Below are 15,144 nucleotides of genomic sequence, written 5' to 3' on the forward strand. Positions count from 1 at the left end.
AGCAATAAATTGGTAGGCACCAATAACTTTCTTGCATGGAAGAAGAGGACTGATCTACTTCTCAAGGAGAATGAGCTCCTAGAATATGTCAAGGGGAACATCATTGTCCTTGCTAAGGAACAGACTCAAGCCTTAGCCAAGTACAATAAGGATGAGACAAGAGCTCAAAGGATTATGATAGAATCAATCAAGGACTCTCTCATTCCCTATGTCTCCAAGTTTGAGACATCAAAAGAAATTTATGATAAGATCGTAGAGCTATTCGTAGTATCCACCACCGGAGAAGTATTATCTCTGAGGAATGAATTATACAAGATGAAGACAACAAAGGAAGGAATAGCTCCCTACTTCATGAAAATCGCCGAGATGAGAGATCAACTCCAAGAGCTTGGGGAAGTCATGTCTGACAAAGAGATGACAATTGTTGTACTCAATGCTCTACCTGAGGAGTGGGGAAACTTCACATCAAGCATTTATGCCAAAAAGGAAGCAACCACTCTCAGTGATATGTGGTCTCTATGCAGAACAAAGGAGACTAGACTTAAGGCGAAAGAAGATGTGGGATCAAAGGAACAAGCATTTGCTACCATGGCCAAAAGAAAGGGTAAATTTGGCAAGTTTGGTCCACAGATAAAAAACAACAAAGACATGTCCAAGATCCAATGTTTTGGATGCTAAGAATATGGACACTACAAAAGGAATTGTCCCAAGCTTAAGAAGGACAACAACAAGAAGATAAAGAGAGAAGACGCTCATATAACTCAAGAGGTGGAAGAGGAAGGAAAGAAGCAAAAGAAGGAAGATCCTCTGGATCTCCACTATGACTAGGTCAGACTCTTTCCTTCTAGACTTCTTTCAAAGTTTTGAATTACCTATAAATTAAATTGCATGGCTAGAATTACCCTCTAGAATCTAGCATCATGATGTACATGGAGTTCTAGACACTCATGTAGATGTAGCATTTATGAGAAGAACAAAAATGCATAAGTAGAAATATCTTCTAGAATATAGGAGCATGACAAATATAACTCAAAGATATTCATGTAGAAGGAGCATACCTAGAATAGGACCTCATATATGATGGAAGAAAACTTGATCATGGCAAGAATCTTAGAAGACCTAAATCATCAAAGCTAGGAAACATTTGCAAGGCGAGGATCTTTAAGATCCTATGATGGAATCTTCAAGAGAAGGTTTGTGAACCAAGGCAGATGTCTCATTGGGAATCCCACTCATGGGATTCGAGAAAAGGGGATGATATGCAGGCAAGCTAAGATGAAGTAAGAAGGGCTACACCAAATAATGATCAAGGAGGATCAAGATGAGGTATGCATGCATTAAAGTTTAAGTCATGTCATCATTTGTATATTATTGAGTCATGGGTATAGTTCTATAACATGATCAAGCATGAAAGGATCTCTTTCACCAAGAACATGCTCGAAGGCATGTACCACGATGCAATGAAGGTCAACAAAAGAACATGCTCACATAAGGAGCATAAGATTGCTGACTAAGAAGCAAGAAGAAATGCTGACAAGTCCAGAAAGCAAGGGATGAAGGAATGCTTCCACAAGAAGCATTAGGTGGTTGATCGATCTATCTGAGAAGAAGAAAATGAAGAAAGAGATCAAACATGTGAAGAACACCATGATCACCAAGAATCACTATCTGACAAAATGCCTTGAAAGATATCTCCCGAAATAAGGCAGGATAACTCTGATGAAGGAAGAAAGGACCCTTGACACCTATGAAGGCCTTGGAGATATAAAAGGTGCAGATAACTGATTCTACTCTATGAAGATGTCATGATGAAGAAGCCATCCAACAAAAGGAAAAACAATGTTGAAGCAATATCAGGATGAAGTCATGATGGGCTACTAGGTCAAAGCATATAACCTAGCAAGTATGATGGAGCATCCATGAGGAGAGCATTCCAAAGCATGGACAAGATGACAAAGGAGTAGCCAAGATGACTAGAAGAACCTGATAGTCACTTTCCATGAAGCAATGACATGACTAACCAAGAAGGAAAGTGATGGATGGATGGTGCCCTACTGAGAAGAAGTTCGATCGAAGACTTCATGACATCAAGAAAGGAAGGAGATCATGCAGCTAAAGGACCCACGAAGAAGAAGCTGCTGATGAAGGAAAGAGTCCCCAGTTAAGAGGGAGCTCTGACAAGTCCCTGATCAAGAGGGAGTTTTGAATCACCCCTGATTACAAAGGAGTGACTATTGTGTTTTCCATGTCATGGGTCATGCAAGACTAACAACCAGTCTAGATGAAGGCCATGAATGGAAATGTAGACACAAGATAGACATAACATTCTTGTCTTCACTTGGGAAGAAATAATGGGAGGATTAGGTAATCATCTGGCATCTGATACTCTTTGAGGATGTGTAGGGCATCCAAGACAAGAGTAGGCAAGAGGACTGATATTCTTTGAGGGCTGGGAACCCAAGATAAGAATAGTCCTAGAAGGTCATACTCGAGAACACCCGGGTGGGTATGTACCTTGAGAGACAATGATGAAGGTGTCTATAAATCATTGGTCTCGCCAGCATTGTAGCTCATGGTCTCGTAAAGAGATGGAGTTGTTAGTCAAGGCCTTGCACTATGACAATGCTGATGAATATGATGCTATAACAGATGGATTGCTAATCTGGTTTCTCTTATGTGAATTCTTCAATATTGAAAATTGTCAAACACCTTGTAATGTTGTATGAATACCTCCCTAGTTAAGAGGGATTGTTGGAGAAAATGTAACTAGGTTTGATCTTCATAAATGTAATTTTGATATTTGTACTTATTCAAGAAAAGAGAAATTATTTTTGTATTATTTGTCAATGAGTTTCTTTCAAAGTCAAAATGTAATTATGAAAAGACCCTTTGAGGGCATGTTACATCATGCAAGTCATCATACAAGGTCAAGGAAATAATTCCAAACATGGTCAAATCCTTTCCTAGTACCAATGAAGTCTACAAGCAGCGAAAACGATGAATAAATGTGAAATATAATGCAACTGTCAAGTTGGCCTAAAAGACAGTCAAGTCGGCCTAATGGGCAGTCATGATGGCTTGAGAAAGGAGGGAGAAACCTCTATTTATAGAGGCTGTCCACTCCTCATTTGGACATATAACACAAGCTCTGAAATCCGCAAAGAGAAGGGTGACTAGAACATTGGAGGACAACCGAGTAAAGGTGGATAAGAAGTCTGTTAGGGCAGTGAAGAGACAAGGAAGGACAATGAAGGTACAAGGCTATTCTCTAGGGCATCAACAGCCACACGTGTGAGGGAAAAAGAGGTCTGTCTGCGGTCAAGTGCAACAGGAACCATCTCTCTGTTTTGGGCTAATATACAAGGGTTGTTAGGCCTCCTCATCTAGCAAAGAAGGAAGAAAAGGAAAGCGAAGAAAGGAGGGATATTCTAGGGTTTCTATTAGCACATGTGAATACTTCAACAAGGTAATTTTTGCGGATTCAACAATAGCGTAAACGGTCTCATTCAATTGTGCATTAAAGTCCATAAGGTATCTAAAGAAAGGTGAAAAAGGATCTCTTTATAGCAAAGAAGAGAAGACCTAATATTCTAGGGTTTCCTAACCTAGAGGACAAAGTGCTGGAAGACAAAGTGTCGAAAGAAGTGCCGTAAGATGTGCTGGAAGTGATAGTGAAGTAAGAGGAAGGATTTGACTTATGCTTGGAGGAGATCTTAGTCAAGGGTCTAGGGTTTGGCAGTTTTTCAAATAAGAAGCTTCAATAAGATAAAACTTACAAAGGGTTTCCCTCTCAAGAGTGGAGAGGGTTTGTCCCTGGCAGAAAGCCAAATTCTGTGTTCTTGTTATTTTGTTTTTGGTAGCAGTTTGATGAAGCGCACACATATGCACTAATAATAAGAAGAAGAAGTATAAGCTAACTAAGTAAAAAGACCTCACAAATTCTTATCAAGTCTCAGAGATCATCAACACCACTTTGCCCTAGATTCTCTAACAATTTATAGCAAGGTATTCATCTTCCAATTGGTAAGGGCTATAACACTCAACTTTGTGCTATTCTAAGACTTATTTCTTGTATTTTGAGTGTCTTTTTTGCTTGCTGGTTTGCATTTTTTTTGCCATCTTATTTCATTTTTAGATTAGTAATAAACAATAATTAACTCCTATCTTCACCCTAGACTCCATTATTAGGCACTGATCTTTTAATTTTTGTGGTGAAGCATCTTTGTAGGGAATCTCCCCATAGCCTTTAAATAGGAGTGAGGATTAGAGAGTGGGAATTTGTGTTGATGTGATAACATGCACTTGTCTTGTGTGTTGCCACCTTAGCATCTCATGAAGACCCTGATGGGACCACTAATTTGGGCAGTAACCGGGAGTAACTCTCCAAAGTTTCCCCAATAGAATGATATGTTGAACTCTCCCAAATTTCGCAATCAAATGCCAACTCAAACTTTCTGAATGATTGATAGTTTGAATTCTACCATTGAGCGATAATTCGAACATGATGATGCTTTGAACTAGAATGGTGGTTCGAATAGAATGGTCACTTAAATTGTTTGGTCCTCTGAATTCCTTGATAATTTGAGCTATTGTGTAATTTGAACTATACTGCAAAAAGAATTCAAACTCTTTTTCTCCTTGCATGGTTGAAAAAGGCTTAGGGTAAAGTTGCATGGGAGTGAGAAAGCACATGTCTTCATGGAAAGTACATGTTTAGCCTATCTTATAACCAATCCCAAGGATCAAGAAATACTAATTAAGCAAGGTTAAGGACTTAGGCTTATCAATAAAATAGTATTATCTTTTTTTAGTCCCCTTTAGCCCCATAAGTCCCCTTTCTTTCCCTTTTTGTGGAGTCAGAGGCTCCCATTGTTTTGTCCTTCTCATTCTATAGCAAGTGATGCACTTTTATTAATATTATTTTTCAATGTAAATTTTACATTGGTCGACTCTTAGCCATTAATCATATGCTACACAAATACTAATATGGGATTCAAAATTGGGGTATTACAAAATGAAAGTAAAGATTCTCTTTTGTGGCACGTGTTTGGATTTAATATTGTTGAAGACTTACTATTAATCTCATTTGAAAGAAGCTAATAGTTGCTTCCCTTCATAGTTTGTTCTTGCTTCCGCTTGCCTAATGGATTGACATTAGTCTTGGTCCAATGATCAACTTATAAAAAACCTATACTGCAATCTTTGTTTTGCTCAAGATATTTCTTCATTTCAGCTTGAGCATAAATTGCATAAGCACTAGGAACCCTATCTTAGGGATACTCCCCTTGTGTTGGAGGATAGTTGGCTTAAAGTGAGAGGAAGGGCTACTATTATGGAAATGAACAACCTTCTCGAGTACCTTTTATAGCAAAATTTTGAAGGCCTAGTGCAAAGCCTCACTAGGCAGGTCCAAACCTTGTGGCCACAAGAGATGGGCTACCATTGTCACCTCAACAACCTTTCTCTAGCTATTTAGTGGTATTTGAACCACAAGGGAGGCTTCCCTACAATGATCACTTGAAGAATTTTTAATAAGAAGGATTCAAGGTGATTGATGAGGGCTAATGATTGGGATAGGGTATTGGCAGAGCCTGGAGGGCTTAGATAATCTTTACTAAAGAACAAACACTTTGTCCCTAGACCACTTCAACAAATTATAGGGTTGTTATAAGTTAGGGTTTCATTGATTTTCAACCATAAGGCATGCAATGTCATATAACAACCATAAGAAGTATTCTTATAGTAATTAATCAACAAACGACTAAGATGATCAATTAGATATGCAAATTTTAGGGTTTGAAAATGATTTTTTATGGTTGAAACATGCATAGAGCAGCAGTATAATGATGATGTCATCCCTAGTAATAAGGTTTAAGCATGCAATAAAGGATTGATTTTGCTTTTTACACAATTCTGTAATGTAATACCTACTCAAAGAGCTATGTCACATCAAATAAAATTACCTTTATAGCAATATTTCATAGAAACCCTAACCCTAGATATCTAGAGTTTAAGATAGAAGAGAGGGATTAGTAAAAATAAAAGGTTTATTCACCACCACCTAGATTAGTACCTTGATCTAAATGGGCAATGGAGTCATCTAAGGCAAATTTAATGAGGGTGACCTTGTTGAAGAGGATGAGATGGCAAGGGCATCTACTTACAAACCTTAGCGACTTCCTTTTTAGGAAGATTTTAAATTTAAGAGATGCACAACTCAGAGTCCTCTTAAAGGATTCAAGGAAAACACTTTTCCATATTATAAAGGAGCAAGTTTTCTAGATAAATTTAGGAATTTTAACCATGGCGCATGTAGAAAACCCTAATTTATACAATATAACATGCAAAATATAGAATATATGAAACGAACTTACAAAATTTCCACAAGAATCTCTTCAATCAATCTTAGGAAACCAACTTCAATCAAAAGATTCACCTCCAAGAGCAATTCACACCATAGAAGTCACATTGCGATCCAATAGAAGAGACAAGGAGATAATACACACTTCCATGGAGAGGGAAATGTGATGAATGAATGATGATCCAAATGAAATGAGACCTCCCTCTATTTATATGAGGGCAACCAATTCTCATTTCTATATTTTACAAGCAAAACCTCGAAAAAGTTCACTTGAGTGTTCAACAAAGTCAAAAGGTCACAAGCCAATCTTAAAATAGCTCTAAAACCGAGCAAAATGTCAAAAACAACTCACACACTTGGGAAAAAAATGTCTTCACCATGAAATCATCCTCTAAAAATGATCAAGATCCATCAAGCAAGTGATGAATAGGTCCATGAGCGCCCTTCACTCTAAGAAATCCTCAAAATGGATGGGTACATCTCCAAAAAGTGCCCCTCAACCATGACATCATCCATAGAGAGGCCTATGTCATCCTACTAGTGCTTGTGGGGGTGACATGGTATCATGTAAGGCAAGCGTTGGGATCCAAGGAGAATGCACAAGCCCTCCCAAGTCATCTCAATGAAAATCATCCTCATCTAGGCTCTGAACAAACAACTTATATCAAACAGTGTCTATTTATACGAGGGGAGTCAATCTCATTTTGAATCATCACACTTCACAACACTTCTCTCACTCTCTTATAAAGTGCACACTAGCTCTCTTGTTCTTTTCTGTTGGACACAATATGATCTTGGTGGAGCGAATTGTCTTGGGAGGGATATTTTTGCATGAGGAGACTTGTCTTGGATTGATGAACTGATTCTTTATTGAATGGTGTCTATTGCATGCAAATTTCTGAAATTAGTATTTTTATGTGCCATATTAAAAAGTGCAATATCTTTTATGAAATCTTGTTTCTTTATGCTTTGCAAAAATAGTCTTTCAAGAATCCATCAGAGGAACTTTGTGTATGCCTCCTTTGATCTTAAATTTCCACATAGAGAAAGTTGCTAGGGTTTCTAAGAAAGGCTTCCTGGTCCTCCACCCACCTCATCTAGGTTCCTCTATCATTGACCTCGCTATCGTTGACTCCATTGCTCAATTGAGCGAAGGCACTAGACTAGCTTGTGGCTTCCATTTTAATTTCTCCCTTTTCACTTAAATTTATGGTAAATAGGGTTAGGGTTATCTTAAATCTGCATTTAATAGCAATTTATTGACCCTTTTGTTATTTCCCTATTGAAAGGGATTGCATTTAATAAATATAAGATGCACAATCTAGCACTAATTGCATGCTTCCACCCCAAAATTAGGACTGACGTCTTGATTTTAATTGCTGTCATGTTCACTTTTAGCCAATTAAAACCATTGTTTACTTAATCCTAGTTTGCCTCCTTCATAGCCTTCGCCCCTTTGTTGATATTATCACTCATAGGATATCTTATCAAGTTGCTATATGCCATTGTATGCCCTAAATCTGCATATCATAAAAAAACTAACTTACTGCGGCTGTGTTCTAAATTATAAAGGTCTTAGAAAAGTGCAGTTCAACTCTAGGCAACTTTTATCTCAACCTTTCAAGGCTTGGCCAATATATTTTCCTTAAATCATTAGACTTTGTATCACCATTGAGCCCTCCTTAGTTGAATATCTTGTTGGTAATCTTTTGTAGGTGTGGGGATAATATCCACCACTAAACAGCTAGAGAGAAGCCACTTGAGGTGATAGTGGTGGCTGATCTCTTGTTGTCCTAAGACTAGGTTGCTTAGTGAGGTTTTGCACTAAGCCTGCAAGATTTTGTGGTAACAGTTACTCTGCTGTTCTTTGGGGTGCATTACTTAATCCTAGTTTGCCTCCTTCATAGCCTTCGCCCTTTTGTTGATATTATCACTCATAGGATATCTTATCAAGTTGCTATATGCCATTGTATGCCCTAAATCTGCATATCATAAAAACAATAACTTATCGCGGCTGTGTTCTAAATTATAAAGGTCTTAGAAAAGTGCAGTTCAACTCTAGGCAACTTTTATCTCAACCTTTCAAGGCTTGGCCAATACATTTTCCTTCAATCATTAGACTTTGTATCACCATTGAGCCCTCCTTAGTTGAATATCTTGTTGGTAATCTTTTGTAGGTGTGGGGGTAATATCCACCACTAAACAGCTAGAGAGAAGCCACTGAGGTGATAGTGGTGGCTGATCTCTTGTTGTCCTAAGGCCTAGGTTGCTTAGTGAGGTTTTGCACTAAGCCTGCAAGATTTTGTGGTAAGAGTTACTCTGCTGTTCTTTGGGGTGCATACATGATCCCGAACAGGTTGCAGGGATTTGCTAACCATTGCTTGCTTTGTGCACTGAGGAGGTGGGTTCACTAACCCTGCAACTTGGGCTTTTACTCTGTGTTACTTTTTTTGTTAGACTAGTCTACATAATAAGGCTGATCTCTAGTTTGTGTTACTTATCCTAAAATTCGTTAGTAAAGTAGGTTTAGCTAAAGATTTGGTCATGTTTATGAAAAAGCATTTGAAATACTGACAATAGTGGCAGGCTATATTTTAAAGCTCACATTGGTTGGCATTTTGAAATGAATGCAACTTACATGCTTATGCCATGTTAGTTGTATTTGTTTGGAATGTTAGGAATTTCAAAACTTTGTTAGGACTAGGTGTTTTGCTGCTAAAGTTAATCTTTCATATTTTGGTAGGTAGATGAAGAGTCCTATTTGGAATTAAAACTGAATTGTCCTTAATTATATACTGGGTAAAAGAATATGGAATTGAGCTAGGGCTTCAAAAGGAAACTAAGGTTGGAAAATCTTATAGAGTTGTGCTTCTAAACGACTCTTATACTCTTGCTATGGTGTCAGCTCAGGATTTCTTGGACAAGTTGAGAATCCTCATGATTTTTTCACTGGCAGGTGAATTTCTTATATTTGCTATATTTATTGCCATTGCTATGCAACTTAATGCACATACATTTAAAGGATTCTAAACTTGATGTTTTCCTTTCTTAATGATTTGTCTGTCAGCTTCATACGGCATCTTAATGCATCGATTCTTAATTCAGATTTTTTTTAACAATTGCAAAGTCATCTTCCTTTATGTTCTCTTACATCTTGATTCCTTAGTGACTAGATTATGTTTCACCAATTAAGTGAGTATTTGCCAAATTTTGTGTTTCTGACAAAGAAAATCAGATTAATATGTGGCTATGCAACTGGATAGCTCCCTTGCATATCAACAAGGATGTTCAAAAGTGATAAATGTCATTTATATGACTTTACATGTGGGGAACGTTTTCCTGCTAACCATATCGGATAGTATCATTATTAAAGGCATTGTTAATTGCTTGCATATAGCAAACCAATTTTTGTTTTGTGATGTATGTAATATGTGCTACTCTATATGGCATTAGAAATTTAGTTTGCTTAGGTCAGGTGGATAATTGAATGATGGGTAGTAAATATTCCGTGATGTTAGGTCTGAAGCAATTATGCCTATTAGTAATGAAAAGAGCTTGCTCAATTTAGATTATCATTTACATGTAGGGTTAGATATAACTCACTGTGCATGTTTTATTGATTGGCATTTTTAGGAAAATTGAATATATTATATAAATGGCCTCTGTGGGTCTTTTGTTAAATGCATCTTGTAATTCATGATTTTTGGTTCTTTTTCTGTTACATCCTAGGTTACGATGATTAACATACAAAGCTATGTTGGATAAAAAAGGGTTGGGGTAAAAGTTTCTCCAACAGTTATGCAGATTGGAAACAACAAAATTATAGGAAATAGGGAAACGTGGGATATATAAATATATATATTCCTGACTAAAACCTTGTGGGGTACCCAAGGGATGCTTCCCTACTTTCATAGATGGCATCCCCAGTAAACTTGTAGGCCACCCAAGGAGATTTGAACTGGGCACCTGCAGACATGGATCTAGGCAAATGGCCAGCAACACTGGCAACAACCAGTTGAGGTGGGGTAAATGTAGGATGGACACACACACAGACACACACACATATATCTTTTACCCTCTTAAAAAGATCGGTTACTTTTATTGAGTAATAGAAAGTTACATCCATAATTGCTCCTGAAAACATTTTCAAAAAAAATATTTAAACAGTCCTAGAGTATCTGATGATTCTCTTAGTATATATATTACTTTTGATGCCTCAATGGCATCACAAAAGAAACTTATGCCCATTCAAAAATTATCTACTTCATTCAAAAGTTCTCAAGGACATGGAGCCTTGTGAGCCGTTCTTCCATCCCCAGAAAACCAGTTGGATCCCTGAAAGGTGATTAGCTTCTTTGGCCATTCAGTCACTGTCCCTGCTGTGTTCTCTGAAAACGCGCTGGAAGGATATTGAGTCCAACAGCCTGGAAAGCCTGAGAGCTCGTTGACCAGGGCATTTAGAGAGATTCTTTACTGGTGCCTTCCCGAATCCCATCTAGCAAATTACATACCGGCTGAGAGTCACCGAATACCTGCATCTTCTACTGCTGCTCTCTAGAGCTAGTGACATGAGACAAATTAATGCATGAATTTTTTTTCTTTATATTGATGCATACCCCCAACCCTAGCTTCTAGAAGAGTTTGTGCTCTAATAATAAAGTTACTTCTCTTTCTCCCCCAGGAGTAGGGTTACCTAGAGAAGCTCCATCGAAGAAGCCTATAAAGCTGGAATAATCTAAAGATAGTGGGGATACTGTCCTTGGATGTTGATTTCTGGCTATTTAAGGCATTCATGTCATGGTATGATTGAACTTGCAAAAGACAATGAGTGGGGATCTAAATTCCTAATTGAATAGACTATCATTTCATTGTATTCATCTTGACCATGTATAGATGAAAGGAAGTGTCACCACCTCTTCTCTGTCCCTGTATTCTGAGAACCAATCCTCCAAAACATCCTCTCCTCTGGATGAGTCCCTTCCTGTTCCTTTAATCTTGTGTGTCCCTTTATCAACTCCCAGAACACTAAAGAAAAATTACACCTTCTGGATAGATGCTGATATGCTACCCCACATTCCCAACAGAGGTAACATAGGCTTGCATCTTCTGAATGTCTTTTTCATAATCTATCCTAAGTTTACAGCTTCTTGTCCAATGCAAGCCATGCTCAAAGTTTTGCTTTAAGAGGGGCTTTAACCTTCCAGATCCATTGCTGCCAAGGTTTTTTGCATTCCTGGAAGATGACCCGAAAAGCTGTGAAATATCCTAATCTAACCTCAGGTTTCCCACCAAGTGGGTTATTCCCACTTTAGCAACATTCTCAGCCCCTGTCCATTCTATACCTGACTTTGTCAATTGCAGCTTTACAGGATTCCAGGGACAGAGGACCTTCAACAACTACAAGTCTATATCTGAGGCATGAATCAAAGCGGTTTTCCTGTACACCTTCTTACCCACCATTTTGGTTGGGTACTTATTTGGAATGTTGAAGACCAAACCTTGGTACAAAACTGAAGTGGTCAGAAAATCAGCCTTCAAAGACGGTCAAAATCTGCCTCCACATATTCCTAAGCAGTTGAAACTTGAGACCTTTGTTCATGAAGTTTATACAGAAATTGGAACTTCACTACAGCATTTGGTGAACATTCCTTAAGGCAGACATGAAGGAGCAATATGGATAGCCCTGTTATGATAAAAGAGCTGAGAAGTATGGATTAACCATTAGACAAAAGACTTGTATCACATCATGAAGATATCAGCATTTGCAGCAGTCACATACTTCTGAAATTGATCATGAAGAGCCAGCCAAAGGTGGTGATGCCAATTTGGTCTTGCAATGGGTATCTCTGGAACGTTGCTAACAAAAGCCTACAAAAACGGAAAGAAGCTGACAATGAGGGTCATCTGCACAAGCTCTCTATTAGGTATGACTTTTCCAATGGAAAGAAGCTGATCTCTTATTTGAGAGATTCTCAGGAAGTAGGCTGTTATAGATTCAGATTTAGACATCTTGATGTCATGAAGTTGACTCTTCAAGGAAATGACTTGGCTGAGATAGTTGACCTCATACATCCCAATCAATTTGTCATACATCTCCTTTGACTTCTTGAGCTTGAACACATAAGTGATGATATGATCCCAGAGAGAATCAATGATGTTCTTCTTGGCCTTGATCTCATCCTTCTTGTTCTTGGATTTGACACTGGCATTGGCATTCTCAAGAGGTTCAATGACTTGACCCTACACATATTCTATCACATGATTCTCTTCAAGGGTAAGATCCAATCTAGTCCTCCATGCTGCAAAATTGGAGGCATCATTCAATTTCTCTTCAATCTTGAAGTAGGAGGTAGTAATCTTGTCCAAAAAAGTTGATCACCAATCAGCAAGAAGAGTGTCTCAAAGGGGTGTTCTCTGGTCTCCAAAGGCTAATCTTCACCTCAACTCTGTTACCATGTTAAAAATCTCAAAGGGTTGTTCTTTGGTCTCCAAAGGTTAATCTTCACCTCAACTCTGATACCATGTTAATTTTAACAGAGTTCTATGCTGTTATAATCACTTAAAACAATTTCATCCAATTTCAATCGCCCTAGTAATAGTTAAGCAATTATAGATAGAACATTTAATAGTAATGCACAATGGAAGATAGCCAAGCACAATGAGACACAAAGATTTAGGCCAGAGACCAGGGCAAAACACCGTAAGGGGGAAAACCCAAAAATCAATTCTAATTCTTCTTATTAGTCAATCAATGTTCAACATGAGATACATAGTCGAATAGTGCATCCATAAACCAGTTAAAGTCAAACTTTGACTTTGCCAAGTCAACCAATCCAATGAGAGAGAGAAAAGTCAACATGGGTCAAATATTACAGTTTGCAACAAAGGCCGAATTTTGGCCTGTGGTAGTCCCTGCAACTCTGTCACCTATAATAGTCAAACACTACGGTCAATGCAAGTCAATGAGCTAGAAATGAGGACAGAACTTTGGTCAACCCAAGTCAAAGTCAATCTGTAATTTTGGTCTCCTTCAACAATCAAAACTCGGTCAAAACAGTTATGCAATCCTCAGTCAAATGCCATTGTCAAACCTGTGGTCAAACCTTAGTCAAGCCCTGTAGTCAACCTCAGAAAATGTGCCTAGAAAAGTTTGGTCAATCAGAGAGAATATTCTAGGAATATTTGGCCTCCCAAAATAGTCGAAACAACTCGTTCAAAACAGAGTCAAAGTTCTGAGGTCAATGCAAGTCAAGGGAGAGAGAAACTGCTGGTCAATGAAAAACAAAGATGACTCCTTGCTCCTTCGCACGTGTGAACTCTTGCGAATTTAAAATCAAGTTGTGTGATGTGTGATGATGCCAAATGACCTCCAACGATAAGTCTATTTATATGTGGTTGAGGAGGGGTCATTTCCACCTTGGGGCCAACTTGGTCAAGGGTCAAAATGTGACTTTTCTCCATTATTTTATTGATGAAATTTCGACCATAGTTGCCTAGTTTTCAACATTCCCAACACCTCGTCCAAGTGCCTGAGATGATCCTCCCAAGTCATCCTGTAAATGAGTATATCATCAATGAAAACTAAGAAATACTTCTGCAATTGTTTTTTGAACACGTGGTTCATGCGGGACTAAAATGTAGTGGGGGCGTTGATTAACCCAAATGGCATAACCAAAAACTCATTGTGCCTGTAATGGCATTGGAACACTGTCTATGAGATATCTTGTTCCCGAACTCTAATCTGATGGTAGTTAGAGTGAAGACCTATCTTCAAGAAGTGTTTGGCTCCCCTCAATTCATCCATCAGCTCATCAATCCTTGGAATTGTATACCGGTTTTTTATTGTTTTCTTATTAAGTTCCTGGTAATCGATACACATCCTCAAGGTGCCATCTTTCTTCTTGGCCAACACCATTGAAGAAGCAAAAAGACTAGAACTGGGATGAATGTGACCCAACCTTAACAACTCCTTGTAAACTTTCCGGCGGCGGTAAGGGCTGGTTATGACTGCTTGAACCCTCTCCTCTAACTCTATAACATGCTCAAAACCTGTATCTGGTGGTCTACATGGAGGAATATCATCAAAAACTTTTTGATGTTTATGAAGTAATACCGGTATATCATTGGGATGCTGTTGAGGTTAATATGGCGGCTTCCTGTCAGAAATGTAGCACTCAATTGCCCACTCTATGTCTCCACGCCGCAATATTGCCTCCATGTTGTGAGATGACGCTATCTTGGGTGGATACTAATGCCCTCAAGACTACCTTTTACCATCATGATCCATGAACTCCATCTCCATCCTCCTCTGATCAGTAGTGTATCTCCCAATGGAATAAAGTTGTTGAACTCTGAGTACCACATTGGTATCTGGTACATCCACCACAAAGAAGTCAACCGTCAATGTGTAATTCCCCATGGTTATTTGATGATCACCCGATATGACTACTGTGAAGCCATCAACTCCTTTGTCGGAATCAGTGTTGCGAACATCACGATTTTTTCGCCCCGCTGATTTAATCGCCGATTTTTTTTATTTTCAAAAAATCACGATCTGAGCTGTAATGATCTTGACGGGCGGAAACAACGAGTTTTAAAGTGCGATTTTGAGTTTCTTTTTTGTCATTTTTTTCAAACAGAGGGCAAGAGGGAGAGTTGAGAAAGAGAAGAAGGCATCTACAAGGGCAAGAGAGGAAAAAAGTGAAGGAATTTAGCCATCCCAAGCAAGAAAAATTCAAGTTTGGACCAAGTTTCTTCAGCAAAGCTTGGTTTCTAGGTATGGG

At 38.4% G+C, this 15,144-nt stretch overlaps 1 protein-coding gene across 3 annotated transcripts in view; it reads left to right on the forward strand.

Moving 5' to 3' along the window:
- Window positions 1–15,144, forward strand: part of LOC149241521 (choline monooxygenase, putative (CMO-like)) — a 301,653-nt gene that overhangs the window by 37,414 nt on the left and 249,095 nt on the right. For all 3 annotated transcript variants that reach the window (XM_089374000.1, XM_089373999.1, XM_089373998.1), the window contains exon 2: window positions 9,272–9,317. In XM_089374000.1, coding sequence (XP_089230126.1) covers window positions 9,272–9,317 — 46 coding nt within the window. The remainder of the gene's footprint in view (window positions 1–9,271; window positions 9,318–15,144) is intronic.

Source organism: Pinus tabuliformis, chromosome 8, assembly GCF_031772625.1.
Source record: "Pinus tabuliformis cultivar Carrire ecotype Pingquan chromosome 8, CPIR1, whole genome shotgun sequence".
In the NCBI taxonomy this organism is placed as follows: domain Eukaryota; kingdom Viridiplantae; phylum Streptophyta; class Pinopsida; order Pinales; family Pinaceae; genus Pinus; species Pinus tabuliformis.